Here is a 14,955-nt window from a genome sequence, read left to right on the forward strand (position 1 = left end):
AAGAGAAGGCGTGTTCAGTGGCAAGTGGGCTATAGTTGCACTTGCAGACACAGTGATGCATGTTTTTAAACTTAAAGATGTAAGAATTAAAAAGGGAAATTCAAAGTGTGTAAATTTTTTAGAGAACAGAATTTTTCACGAAAAAATAAGTCCGTGTACTTTTACTATAAGTATACTGGGCAGAGCTGAGCCTGCCATTTCACCGCAGCTTATATTTATGTGTTCATGAACACTATCAGCCTGGGGTCCCAATGTAAGCGTACTTCAGCTTCACCCACCATGTGCTTACGCGTACTACGCGACGCACTTGGGCTCTGGTTAGTGAGGGTTCTTGTAGTTATTATAACAAGACTTCAGCAAGACTTCAGCTCAGGGGAGCATATTTTGAAATATAGGGCCGGACCGGGGAGGTTATCTTTCCTTATTAATATTACCACATCCTTAACTTCAACATTACAATAACATTAACACTGCTTAAGTAAGTCATCATTATCTGGCATATAAAATCATAAATAAAACAAATTATACTTTACATTGTAAAGAAACGTAAGTCCATTTGTACGGCGATGGTACAAGGTTATCCTAGGCCCTTCTGAAGATGGTCATAATGTTATGGTGCTGCTTTAATCCACGGTTAATAAATGTCTACGGTCAATAAATGTCCACGTTAAGAATCTGAACAGTACCTCATAAACACAGGTTTTCTTCATCAACATTATAACACGTGTCAAGATAGCACAATGAACTTGTGATAAAATAGTCAAAAGTGCGATGTTAAGAACTCCATTTAGCACGGAATAATCTTCCTCATTCTCCTCAAGTCCAAAATAATTCGTTCGGACGGAATGTTCTTCACATGAATTGCAGCAGCGTACACTAGGGCCGAATTGTTTGACCCTCCAACTTAAGCCGAGATATCCCTCAAATAACATTCCAATCTGCTCCTCCAAGCAGCTTTATCCGCTGTATATTCGCATTATATTCACTGAATACCAAACTGAAAACTATCAAGCAAACACCTCAGGAGACTCATCAGGGTTCGCATTGATTTTGTCGTATGAACCTGGTTGTTTGGTTTCTGAGAGGACGGGGAGTATCCCTTTCTTCCAGTCCCACTTCGTTGTGATAGCTTCATCTACTTTGTATACCTGTAAAATAACAGGTTAACTTATAGTTATTAACTTAAAATATTAAATTAACTTAAAGCTATTAAATTATATTACAGTGCATATGGAGAGCAGATTTCAATCCCGAAATAAAATCACATTTTCAATATTTTAAAGCCAGTTTGGAGAAAAACTAGCTAAAACATTTCCTTGTGTTTGGAAATTGACAAGTACTTACCCCCTTATCTCTGTTATGACGCTTAAAGAGGATGCACCCAATGAGAAGGACTATAATTATCACTAAAATAACTACTCCTATGATAATATAAGGAAGATTGCTTTTCTTGTTAACTACCGGCTGCGCCTGAGGAGTTTAAATGTGATGTCATCTACCTCATAAAAATCAATTATTATGGTATTGGATAACCGTTTTGGAAAATGTTACCGTATTACGACTAGATAAAGTAATTAATCATTGTGAACATATGATTGAACTAAAAAAGGTGAGGCTAAATTAGGAATGAAGTTAACCTTCTGAAGTATGGCACAAATAAGGGTTTTGATTCTGAATAATATAACAAGGCTTATTTAGTTTTAAACTTACAGTTGACATGATTGGCTGCGTGGTGGGAGGTTTAGTGGTGGGTGGAGGGGTGGTTACTATATCAATATCACCCCACAGGAACGGCAACACCGCTGAGCACCCGTCGTCATCTATTTCTGTAAAGATTTTAAGTATGTTAATGAGAAGTGAATCGTAGAGTTTAACTGAAACCTTTTCTTTAAAATCAAAACTTTTATTGTTTTTATCTTTCAATCTCACTTCCACTTACCCTCCATAATCATCTCTCCTCGCGCAGGCAAACTTCCGGTTGCTACGGCAAAGAGATCGTCTCTGTTGAATACAGCATCTGGAACGTTATAAAACATATTATTATTAAGTTATTAGAATAGAATATAACTATAAAACATGTTATTCATAGAATATAACAGAATATAATAAAATTACTTAATGGTGGTTAGATCTAGACCTTGAAATAACTCATCGATACATTTTTCCATGACTGCGTAATTAACTAAATCCACAAATCAAATATTACATAATCATTAATAAATCATATTAATTTATTGTAATCAATTATACATACCAGCCATGCAGCCTTGAAACAGATCTCCCGTCAAATAATGGCCCAGAATATACTCCTGTGGCTTAAAGAACATCACGTTATCTCCGACTGAAATAGTTGTTAATGATTAGTTGTTAGTTGGTCAGGTTAGTGGGTTCTATTTATACTCACTTAGCTAAAATCTTGGTAAAAAGTCACACGTATGTCTCAATGTCTGGATATCTACAACTTTCAGAATATTTCAATAATTCCCGTTAAAATGGAAGGTAAATTAGGCGACCTATTAGGCCGTTTAACATTCATATCCCTAATGTAACCACAGACAAGTCAACGATTTAAGGTCACACATTATACTACCCAGAACTAACTAGCGCTATTTAAAATGCGTAGAAAACTTACTCTCAGTGAAATTAACAGAAATCTTCTCGATAGTGTCCACTCCGTTGATTCTCAGTAGGACCTTGTGGTTCTTCCTCAGTATCTGTATAGTAGAACTAGTTCCCAGAGGGAGGACCTCCTCACTGACAGTCTCAAACTCTGCTATGTTGTCCCCGTGTGTGAGGTGCATTATTACTTTTACTGTCCCGTTTACCTGAGGGCAATTTTAAATAAATTTTATGGGTGATGATTTGAAGTTATTTGTGGTAATCAATTATTCGTTTTGACAGCTGTTGCACGTGCGCTTGTCACGTGACGCTTTAATTTTACAATTTTACCTTCATTATTTAATGCACGTTAACAAAACCTACCAGTGAGATATCCCAGAAGTTAGCTAATTCAGGATCATCCATCAACATCCCTCCTTCTATTCGTATCAACCTGAGTGCAAATTAAACTTTAAACTTAATGTTTCTATTACTGCCGTACCGGCTACGTATTATTAAATTTTGAAACATTTCTCACATTGGAAGATAAGTTTAACTTTTTAAATGACTCAATGGACGAAGTATAATCAAGGCCAGTCGCGTAACGCGTTAACAATTACCTAGCATTGAGAGTATCAGGCTTGATGGTCATGGATAGTTTGTCAGTGTAAGTAGACTTGGTTCTCTGCAGGGTGTACCTCATTGCGGAGTGCTGGCTAAATGACACTGCAGCAGCTGGAAAATAGATTGAGTTTAGTAAAAGTTAAGTTGTGTCGTGTTTTGCATAAAAATAACACTTTGTTCATTAAATAGAAAGTGTATTTTTACGGAAATGAAAGGAACTGCAGTCGAAAATAAAATTGATAAAAAATCGAATTTCGCAATAATTGGAATATTTATAGAAAGAAATATTGTAGTCGTAAAACTGAATAATCAAAGGACAAAAGACCAATTTAGGTTAAAAAAATCAAATCGCAACATCTATTTTTTATCTATTATTATACTCTAGTAGCAGGGCATAGTTGAGTGTGCACTTCGATGTATACGATTTCTGACAACACAGGGTTGTTTGTTAGGTCATTATAAACCAGAATCGTTTAGGTGGACAATTTGTTTCGCTAGAGACAACCCTACAGGGCAAATTTTCTAAATTACCCTCAGTCGCGTATACGGGATTTTTGTATTTCGGCTCCTGAAGGTCATGGAGACTTTATTTTTGGCGTAAAATTACCGCAGTGGCCATATTTATATACAACTTATTAATCAATGTATGGTCTAAAATTGTTTTTTCCCGAGATATCTGCAAAAAACTAATTTAAGCTCAGGCGTAGGCACAAATTTCATCAAATTTGTATCTCAGCTTCTGAAGTTCTTAGCGACTCAAACTTTGGCTTAAAATGACTGCAATGCACATGTTTATATTGACACTATAAAGGTCATAAAGGTCCAAAATGCTTGCTTTTGGAAAAAATCCAGAAAAACTGATTTTCACTGTGGCGAGTGAAAAAAATCTACTCTAGAAGCTAATTGAAATCGAATATGCAGTTTGGTGTCTACAAATTTTCTAGAAACCAGGTCCTTTGTAAGGTCATTCTGGATCAGAATTTATAAGGTACGCAATTTCTATCAGTAGTTCCAACCCTAGGGGGAAAATTTTAAATTACTCTCAGGCGCAAATATATGACTTTTGTATCTCGGCTTCAGAACGTTGTAGGGGCCTCTCTTTTAGCTCAAACTGACTGCAAAAGCCACATTTACATACAAGCAATAAAGCAACATAGGTTTTATAGTGCTTAGCTTTGGAGATATTCATTAAAAACTGTTTTAACTTTCGTGCATCCTAAAATAGTAACATCAAACATGTAATTAATTTTGGTATCCTGGTCTAAAAAAGTCTTACAGACACTTTACTTGCAGCACAGCAAAATTTTCAGCATGAACACATTCAGATAATATTTATGGAGGGTTTATGGAGCAACACAATTCAGTTTCAGAAGCTCCTTCCAGCTATCTTATCTTATCCCCAAATGTATACATCTAACCATCTCTCTGGCTACTTCAAACTACTTCAATCCCCAAATTTATACATGAACATCAAACTTTCTCGTTATAGCTACCACAAGTTGGGCTCTCTCCAGTACTGTTTGACTATTATGGCTAATCAACTTCAATCCCACCTCATGAAGTAGAATCTACTTCTAGCTACCTATAATTCTGCTACCTCCAAGCCATGCCTATATCTACCTAGCTACCACCAGCACGTTATAATTTTAGTTCTTTCTAGCAACCTCTGAATGCTACCTCCTGCTCTTTACAGGTACCACCAGTGGGCAGAAACCACCAATTCCAGCTCTTTTCACCTACTTCGGCTACATCTATTTAGCTACTACTGCAAGGCCCCCTCTAACCTCTGCTCTTTCTAGCAAACTTAACTTAAGCTACCTCTTGCCTTTTATAGCATCGCCGGTCCGCCAGCAACAATTTATTCTGGCTCTTTCCGGCGGCCTCAGCTGCATTCAACAATTTCCAGCTCATCGAGGAAGAGGAAACCTGCTATTTCTAGCAACCTCTGAATGCTATGTACTTCCTGCTCCATCTAGCTTCCACCAACACCCACTAATTATTGTTCAGCTACCACCAGCACCTGCAAATTCTAGTCCTATCCAGCAAACTCAGACTACATTATGCTATATACAGAAAGCACAAGCACCCTCAAATTCTAGCTGGGGCCTGGAGGTAGCATGAATTAGGTAAAAACAGAATAGAATTTGCAGGTGCTTATAGTGGTAACATTTAAACAACAATTATTGGGTGTTGGTGGAAGCTAGATAGAGCAGGAAATAGTATTCAGAGATTGCTAGAAGGAGCTAGAGTGGAGGTAGCAGGATTGAAGGAAACTAGAAGTAGATTCTACTACATGAAGTTGGATTGGAGTTGATTAGCCATAATAGCCAAACAGTACTGGAGAGAGCCCAACTTGTGGTAAAAACGGGATCCCGGCTTAATCCCGATCCCTAATCCCGGTCCGGTCTTAATCCCGGTCCTGGCACTTTTTCCCAGTCCCAGTCCCGGCCAAACAAGCGGTCCCGGTCGAGCCCCGGCTTTAACGAGATGGAAGCAACCAGGGAGATGGTCAGATGTATAAATTTGGGGATTGAAGTGGTTTGAAGTAGCCAGAGAGATGGTTAGATGTATACATTTGGGGATAAGATAAGATAGCTGGAAGGAGCTTCTGAAACTATTTGTGTTGCTCCATTTCAATTAGCTTCTAGAGTAGATTTTTCTCACTCGCCCCAGTGAAAATCAGTTTTTCTGGATTTTTTCCAAAAGCAAGCATTTTGGACCTTTATGACCTTTATAGTGTCAATATAAACATGTGCATTGCAGTCATTTTAAGCCAAAGTTTGAGTCGCTAAGAACTTCAGAAGCTGAGATACAAATTTGATGAAATTTGTGCCTACGCCTGAGCTTAAATTAGTTTTTTGCAGATATCTCGGGAACAAACAATTTTAGACCATACATTGATTAATAAGTTGTATATAAATATGGCCACTGCGGTAATTTTACGCCAAAAATGAAGTCTCTATGACCTTCAGGAGCCGAAATACAAAAATCCCGTATACGCGACTGAGGGTAATTTAGAAAATTTGCCCTGTAGGGTTGTCTCTAGCGAAACAAATTGTCCACCTAAACGATTCTGGTTTAGAATGACCTAACAAACAAGCCTGTCTTGTCAGAAATCGTATACATCGAAGTGCACACTCAACTATGCCCTGCTACTAGAGTATTAATTATAAATTTTATTTCAACATGCACTACCGATTAATTGTTTTCTTGCAAATCAGCTGAAATCATATCATTCATGTAAAAATCGTTTTTAAACGTTAATATTTCAACATGAAGATCAAATAGAATACTTGATAATAACGGATGGTCTAATCCAACTTCAAGCGATACTGATCTCGATAAACTTTTGCTAATATTTAAAATGACAAAAAATGAGTTGCGTAGGGACAACAATTGATGAGACAACTTTAAGACATAAAATATTTGAGAATATAATCTGTTGATTAGCAGGAACATTAAGAAACTATAAGTCCTTCAGCGAATTTCTTCGGGAAACAATATACATTTTTATCTGGACATATAAATGTCGTTGAATTATTTGTTTTGCCTAACATTGAACTCACTACAGAAGGGCAAATAGCACTGGGATTGGTGGTACGCACACCCAAACGGGTTCTCTTCAAAACAATACTCCCCCTCTAATCGGTTAATGAGATAATTAACTTAATTAACTAATCTTAAAATAAACTTACAACAAGTTCTATTTTATTGACCTGTTCAACGCTTCGCCTTTAAAGGGCCTTTAAACTTTAAAAGGATAAAATGTATCCAAACAAAGCATATTGTAATACTACAACAAGCTGTATAATTACCTAATTAGATATGGAAGTTATCAGCTAATTTCGTAATTAATCAACTAATTACTGAAACTCACCACACTGAGGGATAGCACAGGAGTCCATGCCGCCATTCCCGCAGCTACTATCAGTAATACACCAGGGGCCGCTATCAGACATGTCAGGATTACGACAGAAGTTTGATTCCAGCTCCGCGTATGGGAACACCTGAGTTTAATTGACTTATTATTTGATAAGTCAATTATCCAATGCAATTAGTGGCTAAAATCTAACTATTTAACAGACCCCGAAGCTATTGACTTGTAGTTTACCTCCACATATTATGTTAAGCAAAAATGGTATGGGTTGTATGATCAAACCACTAATCATCTAACGACTAACTACGATTCAACTCTAACTATGTATGTAATTAGTAATTACCATGTAATTAGTAATTACCATGTAATTAGTAATTACCATGTAATTAGTAATTACCATGTAATTAGTAATTACCATGTAATTAGTAATTACCATGTAATTAGTAATTACCATGTAATTAGTAATTACCATGTAATTAGTAATTACATTATCAAATACCTCAGGGTAGAAGTGGTGCTGAACAATACTCTGATCAGACCAGGCTAGACACGGACACCCGGACACGGAAACACTCTTCGTTCCCTGGTAGTTCAGCCACGTGTCGTGCTTCTTCTTGTGACGACAAGACAATGCTGAAAAAGTACACGCACATTAATATTTAATTGGTTTTTAAACGAGTGGTTATTTTATGTTTGAAGAGCTGATTGATCAAGGACTGTGTTGACTGTTGTGTGTACGTAAAAACCTTTTTAAAAGTTTCGTGATTCATGGCATAAGTAAAAGTGAAAATAGTTGTCAAAATTGTTAAATTTATTAGATTAATGAAATTAGAAGTTGTTAAAGTGAAAGGTAAAAGTACCAGGAGCTCTAGTATCTTCAGGTATGGGATCAGGTAAGCAGTACTTATTGGTGTACTGAGGACTGTCAGATCTCATCATCCAGTTCTGAACTGTTCGGCAGAACTTCGCATCGACACTTCCCGGACATTTAGTCTGGAAACAGAAACCGTCGCCATCGTAACTTACTCTGAAAGTGAAAGTGAAATTAAATTCCAAGCGAAAATCTGAATGAAGATTGAAGAGTCAAACAATTATCTATTTCGATGCAAACGCTAAAAATACACATTGATAAGGTTGAAGTAGATGACTAAAATTGAGAATCGTGGCATAATTTATTTGAATTTGTAGGCAAACTTGCAATGGATGTTGGTAGAAGAGAGTGACAGACTTGAAAAGGTGAATACTGTTCTTAATCTGTGAGCAGGCGAGGGGTTGTAAATGAATTTGAAATGGAATGATAGCTGCGGTGAAGAAACTTTTAAAAGTTCAAAGTGAGAACGAAAGAATAAAGGGTGAAAGTGAAAGTTGCTAAAGTGAACATGCACCTATTTACAGGGGCACACAGATCCCAGTTTCAAAGTAACAAACCCTTACTTCTTGGCATCCCGTGCATCCTTGATAAACTTAAAAAGAGTGTGCTCTGCTTTCTTGGAGGTAACAGCGTCCAGACCTAGGAAACAAATCCCCTGTGTCTTGAGAATGTCGGCCGTGTAGGCACCCTGGTAATGGAACTAGTTTGAGACCAAGCAAAGTTATTAGATATCAACGCGTCACATTTATCTGACGGATCATGAAATCCATTAATAAACTCATCAAATCAGACACATATCTATTTAAATCAGTCTTATTGCTGATAAGAGATGCTCAGTATTATAAGCTTACCTTTATGCCCCATCCCCGACCTTCGTAGACAATACCAGTTTTAGCTATGTAAAAGTTACACAGCACGTCCTTTTCTTGGTTATTATCCCACGCATCTTTTTTCAGCTGCTTCAGCTTCAACCTTTTTAAAAGTGTAATGAATAAGTATTCTGTATTGTAACTAGTTGTCGACCAAAAGTTTAAAAAACAAACCATGCCATCAGCCATGTCTGAAAACGAAAGTGAAAGTAAACATGGACATGAAAGTGAAAGAGAAACACTTACCGACAGTCGCTATCATCAACACAGTACGCATCAGACGCCACGTCAACAAAGAAAGTAGCAATGGGGAAGCCTCCTTCGATGAACTCTGCTTCCTCACTCACTACATCCCATACTTTCTTCGGTACGATTATCAGCCCCCGGGATGGATCTAGGAGGAAATTTAGTTTGATTTATGATGTAAAGTTGAGGCTTTTAGCCCTTCAGCCTTGACTCAAAATCTCAAAACTACTTTTGATGATCTGAAAATATCTCTTCTTGCCCTTTATAATTATAATTCCATTCCTGATAAGAGCCTTTTCAGTTTTCCTTGTCGCATCAAATGGGATCAATAGAAATTTACCCAAGAAAGCATTTCAACTACTCATAAATAATATTCCAATCCGGATTTTACACTTTAGTTAGTACTTTAGTTAGTACTTTAGTATAACCTACCAACACAGTAAGGGGAGTTGATAGAGAGGTCTCCCCAAGCTCCGCTTACTTCACAGGTCTGTTCGTTCGTTCCAATCAGTTCAAATCTGGGATTTTAATTCTAAGAATAATACTTAACTTTTGAAATACGTATTGTTAAGATTTAAGTTAATGATATCTTGAAATCAAAAGCGATTGATAAAAATTAATTTCTAAATTTAACTAACTAACTAACTAACTAACTAACTAACTAACTAACTAACTAACTAACTAACTAACTAACTAACTAACTAACTAACTAACTAACTAACTAACTAACTAACTAACTAACTAACTAACTAACTAATTAACTAAATAACTAAATAACTAACTAACTAACTAACTAACTAACTAACTAACTAACTAACTAACTAACTAACTAACTAACTACCTACCTAACTAACTAACTAACTAACTAACTAACTAACTAACTAACTAACTAACCCGTCAAGACAGAAGTAGGTAGCCTTGCTGCCCACATCGTAAGAAGCGTACTCCACCCGTCCGTTAGAAGGGGGGTCCAGCTTACCACACCCACACGGTCTGTTAACATGAAGGGGTTGCACTCCAGCTGTAAGAGGTTATTAGATAAGAGGTTGTTTAAAGATAAGAGGTTGTTAGATAAGCTAATAAGGAGGGGGATCAGATTAGGGTTCTTAGTATTTTAACCATCACATTTTAATAATAATTTCGTAACATCGTTTTCCAAAGAATTTTTTCCATTTCGGACAAATGGGATGGGGGTGTTCTAGAAATGATACAATGAAAAGTTATTTAATTAATTAACTAATTAAATAATTATCTAATACGACTTACGGAGAGGTTCCCAGTTGGAGATATCATTGTAAGTATCTCCCCCAGGACAAGAAGGTCCCAGTATCCCAGCTCCGCTTTTTAAGGCTGGTACACATGTAAACATCATACAAAACTGTGAGTCTATGTTGATTCCTTCCGCTTGGTAACCCTGTGAAGTATAAATGTAGTTAGTTACTTACATAACTTAGTAAATTGTTGAAAACATGGAATAGCTGATGCATTTAAGTTTAATGGTGTGTAAAAGACATATTTCAAAGAAAACGTTACAAAGCTCAAAATTCATATGAAGATCGTATGGATTATTAAGGTATTAATGATCAATTAATAAATTACCAATTTAATGATGTCTAGGATGGCTTGTTTTGCTCCAGCAGATATTCCGGAACTGAAATCCCCAAGATACGCTATTCCAAGTGCGCTGCTAGCGTACTTTGACGTGAAACTTCCCTGCGAATTACCATTTCATTAATTAATCTTACGAATTATTAAAATCTTTAATAGCTGTTCATCGGTTAACTGCTTTGATGTAGGGCTGCAGGTGATTGTAATTTTGCATTTAAAAGACGTCATTTTTGCGATTAACTACGATAGTAAATAAGGTACCCGTAGTCAAGAAACTGTGCGGAGTGCAGCGCTTAAAGTAATTAACATTAACCTTTTTAATTTTTACAGGACGTGTATTAATTTACATTCAACTATTGAGTATTGACTACAACTAAGTGATCGAATTAGGAAACAAATCCATCCAAGATGTGCTCCTTTATCAATCAATTAAACTACAATTAAAACAACCATTAACTATAAGTATAACGTACCTGTCTGGTCCACCCCACACCCTCATAAACATCCCCCATGCTGCTCACATAGAAGTTGAACTTCAGATCCGGATTTCCAGCTCCAATATCTCGCTGTTGAAGCGACCGGAGAAATATCTGACAAGCTTCCATTGTGGTGCACTCAGCGGCTCCTGGGACGACTGTTGTGTAATGTTAGGGTTGAGAAAGTGCGACCTTTGTCACGTCTACTTATTTGGTGGGGAAGTGGTTAGTGGTACCCAATCTGTGGGCACAGGGGTCTCAAATTTCTTCTTCAGTTATAACTTCATGTGATTAAGATATGCGGATGATATAATGGATAATTGTTGTTGAACTTGTTGGAAAACCACTGCCTATATAAAACGAGTCAATTTTAAATTGCAGTTCTCAGATTGTGAAGTTTAACAAGAAAGCAACTAACCCTCATTTCCGATAACGATATCAGTTATCCTGGTTAGAGATACCCCGGCAGTGTCGGTAGGCTCAGCTCCCCAGTCGTATCTTTTAACAATATCCAGAGAGGAGGATAGAGGGAGGAGGGTTAGCAGGGCTAACAGTATCATGTTGTACTAGCTACTGAGAGATGGAGAAATTTATTCTGCGTTTCATCAGGAGACAAGTTATAATTATCGGCTAATATAAATAGTTGTCAGACGCGCTGCCACCTATCAATTCTCGACCTTAGTGTAAGTAAAAACCAAAGAGATACGAGAGCTGTAGACAAACTAAATAGCACGAACAGTAATACAAAATGTGTTCAATTGAGCGAGATAGAACATTGGTAAATGACATGTCCTAGACCAGAAACTAGAAAGTGACTAATCCTACACCGTCAGACCAGATTAATGACGAAATATCCTCGGTGGTGAACTTTCATTTAGAGTAGAGATCCAGATATGATTAATAACACTCTCTCAGTAAGCAGCTGTAATATTAATCAGCAGCCATCACACCCGACCCCCCCCCAGGTCTGTAGCAGGAGCTGTGTAGTGTGTATTAATCAGTGACATGGCATGTCACGTGGCATGTCACGTGGCATGTCACGTGGTATGTCACGTGGTATGTGGTATGTCACGTGACACGTTGCATGTCTCCTTTTACCACATGTTAAACCACACATTAGATCATTTTCACGTGTGAATTGGAGTTGAGGTGTTGGTTTTGATTGTAATGGAGATTAGCATTTAGATTTGCGTCATATAGTTCAGTGGATGTTTTTTATTTGAAACGAAGGGTAAAAGGAATAAGGCAAACAAGTTACTGAAATGTGTATGAATACAAGAACCATTGGTTGACCCTAACAATAGGGTGTAGTTAGGGTGGTTTACTAATCAGAACTCCAAGGAGGTAGGGTTGGGTCTCGATTTAGTAGCTTGCTAAAACAAGGTTAGTGGATTAATACGTTTCCCTACGCAGGGGGGTTTAAAACCAACAAGTGTGCTACGTTATAAATAGTACAAATCCAACTATCAAGGCGTAAAAAGTGAATAAGTAATAAAAAAGTAAAAAAATCAAGATGATTGGAACAATAAACCTATACGAGCAGATCTGTGACAAATTAAAGATTTTATCACAGCTTACAGCTCCTGAAATTTATAGCATACAACTGTTCAGGTACATTATAAAAAATGATTCGAACACAGCTTTCATTAAGTGATACGGATTGCCAGGTTTTCATATGCTAACTAGCATCATGAATTGTAATCACTGTCATAATCAATCCCAGCTTACTCAACTGTCTCACGGCTATCTCAGATTTCTTCAATTTTCAATTGAACAGATTGTGAGAACACAGATCAAAGGCCTTGATTGGCTACTGGAGCGAGCACTCCGATTGGGTATTCAGTATCACGTGATGGTTGTACCGCTCTCTGATTGGTTTATCGTATCAGGTTGTAAGAGCTCTGATTTATAGGGAGGATTGAAAACTATAAAACACCTTGTAGCTGAGACACATGAACGTTTCAATGAAATGCATTATGGTTGAAATAGAAATATAATGCCGTTCATTGTGAGACTAAGATTAGAAATCAGATTTTGTAACTAACACAATCATGAATCTCACAGGTCGTTCACGAAAACACGTAGAAGTGTACTAGGACTTGTAAAAAATCTGTAACACAGATTAACAATTCAAAAGGAAAGAACTTATGTGCGCATAATAGTTTCTAAATTCATAAGGCACATCAAAAGTACCCATAGTACAACGACAAGTATTACCATCCAATACGTGCATGACAAAATCGGAAAAAACTACATCATATCATCCAAACTGACAGTTTCTAATCAGAGAATAATACTAATATAATTCCACGATGAAGCAAGATCCTAAATTAGCAGTATAAATCAAGCATGCTGCACAGTGCACAGTAAGTACAGATCATGATCATTATCCCTCACATTTCTCTTTATTAAAATCTTGCACAACAGGTAAGAAACGTGCAAATGTGTTGTAAATGGCAAGCAAGAGACACAGGGACCCACACTAATCTCTCTTTGCAAATATTGTAGATGTATTTTACTGTTGATCATGTGCGGTTTTGTGGGTCCCCGAGTGCAGTGCTGCCGATGACAAGGTGCAAGGTTAATGGTGTGATCACAGACAAGCAGTAACATGCAACCAAAATTGGGGGAATTATACTTGATAAAACTTGATGTATTGAAGCGGATAAAGGTAACCGTTTATGAGGGATTATTAATGAATGTTGTGGCGATGTTCGAGGAATTATGTGTATAATTCAGGATATTTAAAATAATAATACATGCTCGCATGGTGGACATGTCTGATGGCAACAAGAACAGATGGCATTAATAAGAACAACCATGTCGATAGTCAATACACGATAGAATCTAATGATTAAAAGAAAATGTTAAACTGATTTAAAGCTTATATTGTTTTATCTAATAAGCGTTCCCTTATATAAATTTTAAGGAGCGCTGATTAGAGAAAATACCTCTGGTTTCACATTGAATCCCGGAAATAGAATCAGGGCTATCAGGGTTATGTCTTGGACAATACCGGGTCCGATTTCAAAACCGTAGCGGGAACTGATTAAAGTTCTTTGGCAGTATAATGAGTGTGAGAAACCAGAAGATATAACTTTACAAGGTTTATTTCAATGGTAAAATAATGTTAAACGACCAATCTGTCTGAAGCATAACGAGTCTCACCGATCTCACTGATATCACCTATCTCTACGCAGATCTTTATAAATAGAATCAACGGAACTGTTTTAAGTTTTCAAAACTGACAGGAAATATAAAATAATGTAGTTCAAGTTTCATTTCACATTAGGTGACCGGATATTACTATTAGATTTAGCCTTAGTCCAAATCACTGGGTTTTGTAATGTTTTAAATACCACATTATTTTACTGCAGCCGGGTAAATTTGTAATCTTTTTGTGCAACACTCCATCATTTTGGAACTGAACTGTGAACAAAAACCGTTAACCTAAAAAGTTGGGCAAGGTGAAATCCGGAAATTCAAGAAGCTTCAATCGCGATAAAAGGCAGAAACGAAACACGCGGTCAGAAGTTTGAACTAATGTCATATTCTCCCTTGCGCGCGGTATATGATAATTTATACATGCGCCCACGTGCGGACACTCATTTATTCGTTTTATTAATTAGAGTGTAAGATTCAAGATTGAAATGCCCTCTATTAGCTTAGTGCAACCCTGAATCAGGACATAACATCAAACATGCAGTTTATTTTCCCCTCAATTTGAACTGTTGTTCTTGTTAGTGTTACTTAGTTAGTTAGTTGGTCAGCCCTTGCATCTGGGAC

General features: G+C 37.0%; 1 protein-coding gene across 7 annotated transcripts; it reads right to left on the reverse strand.

Annotated features, from left to right (window-relative positions):
* Positions 1 to 479: 479 nt before the first annotated feature.
* Positions 480 to 11,744, reverse strand: LOC134821783 (uncharacterized). Of its 7 annotated transcripts, none has more exons than XM_063832551.1 (22): positions 11,588 to 11,738; positions 11,167 to 11,318; positions 10,685 to 10,798; positions 10,352 to 10,499; positions 9,980 to 10,106; positions 9,518 to 9,603; positions 9,086 to 9,233; positions 8,822 to 8,942; positions 8,534 to 8,658; positions 8,294 to 8,353; positions 7,960 to 8,126; positions 7,599 to 7,732; positions 7,100 to 7,229; positions 6,789 to 6,863; positions 3,219 to 3,333; positions 2,983 to 3,052; positions 2,633 to 2,825; positions 2,255 to 2,341; positions 1,940 to 2,017; positions 1,711 to 1,826; positions 1,345 to 1,470; positions 480 to 1,148 (listed from the first exon to the last, which is right to left on the reverse strand). In XM_063832551.1, the coding sequence occupies exons 1-22, from the start codon at positions 11,727 to 11,729 to the stop codon at positions 1,008 to 1,010; spliced, it is 2,655 nt and encodes an 884-aa protein (XP_063688621.1). In that variant the 5' UTR covers positions 11,730 to 11,738; the 3' UTR covers positions 480 to 1,007. The 7 variants fall into 7 exon arrangements, with proteins under 7 accessions (XP_063688621.1, XP_063688620.1, XP_063688623.1 ...); XM_063832550.1 differs by having other exon boundaries at positions 11,167 to 11,327; XM_063832553.1 differs by lacking the exon at positions 8,294 to 8,353 and having other exon boundaries at positions 11,588 to 11,744.
* Positions 11,745 to 14,955: the final 3,211 nt, after the last annotated feature.

The sequence above is a fragment of the Bolinopsis microptera genome, chromosome 10 (genome assembly GCF_026151205.1).
Source record: "Bolinopsis microptera isolate Bmic1 chromosome 10, MBARI_Bmic_1.0, whole genome shotgun sequence".
NCBI lineage: Eukaryota > Metazoa > Ctenophora > Tentaculata > Lobata > Bolinopsidae > Bolinopsis > Bolinopsis microptera.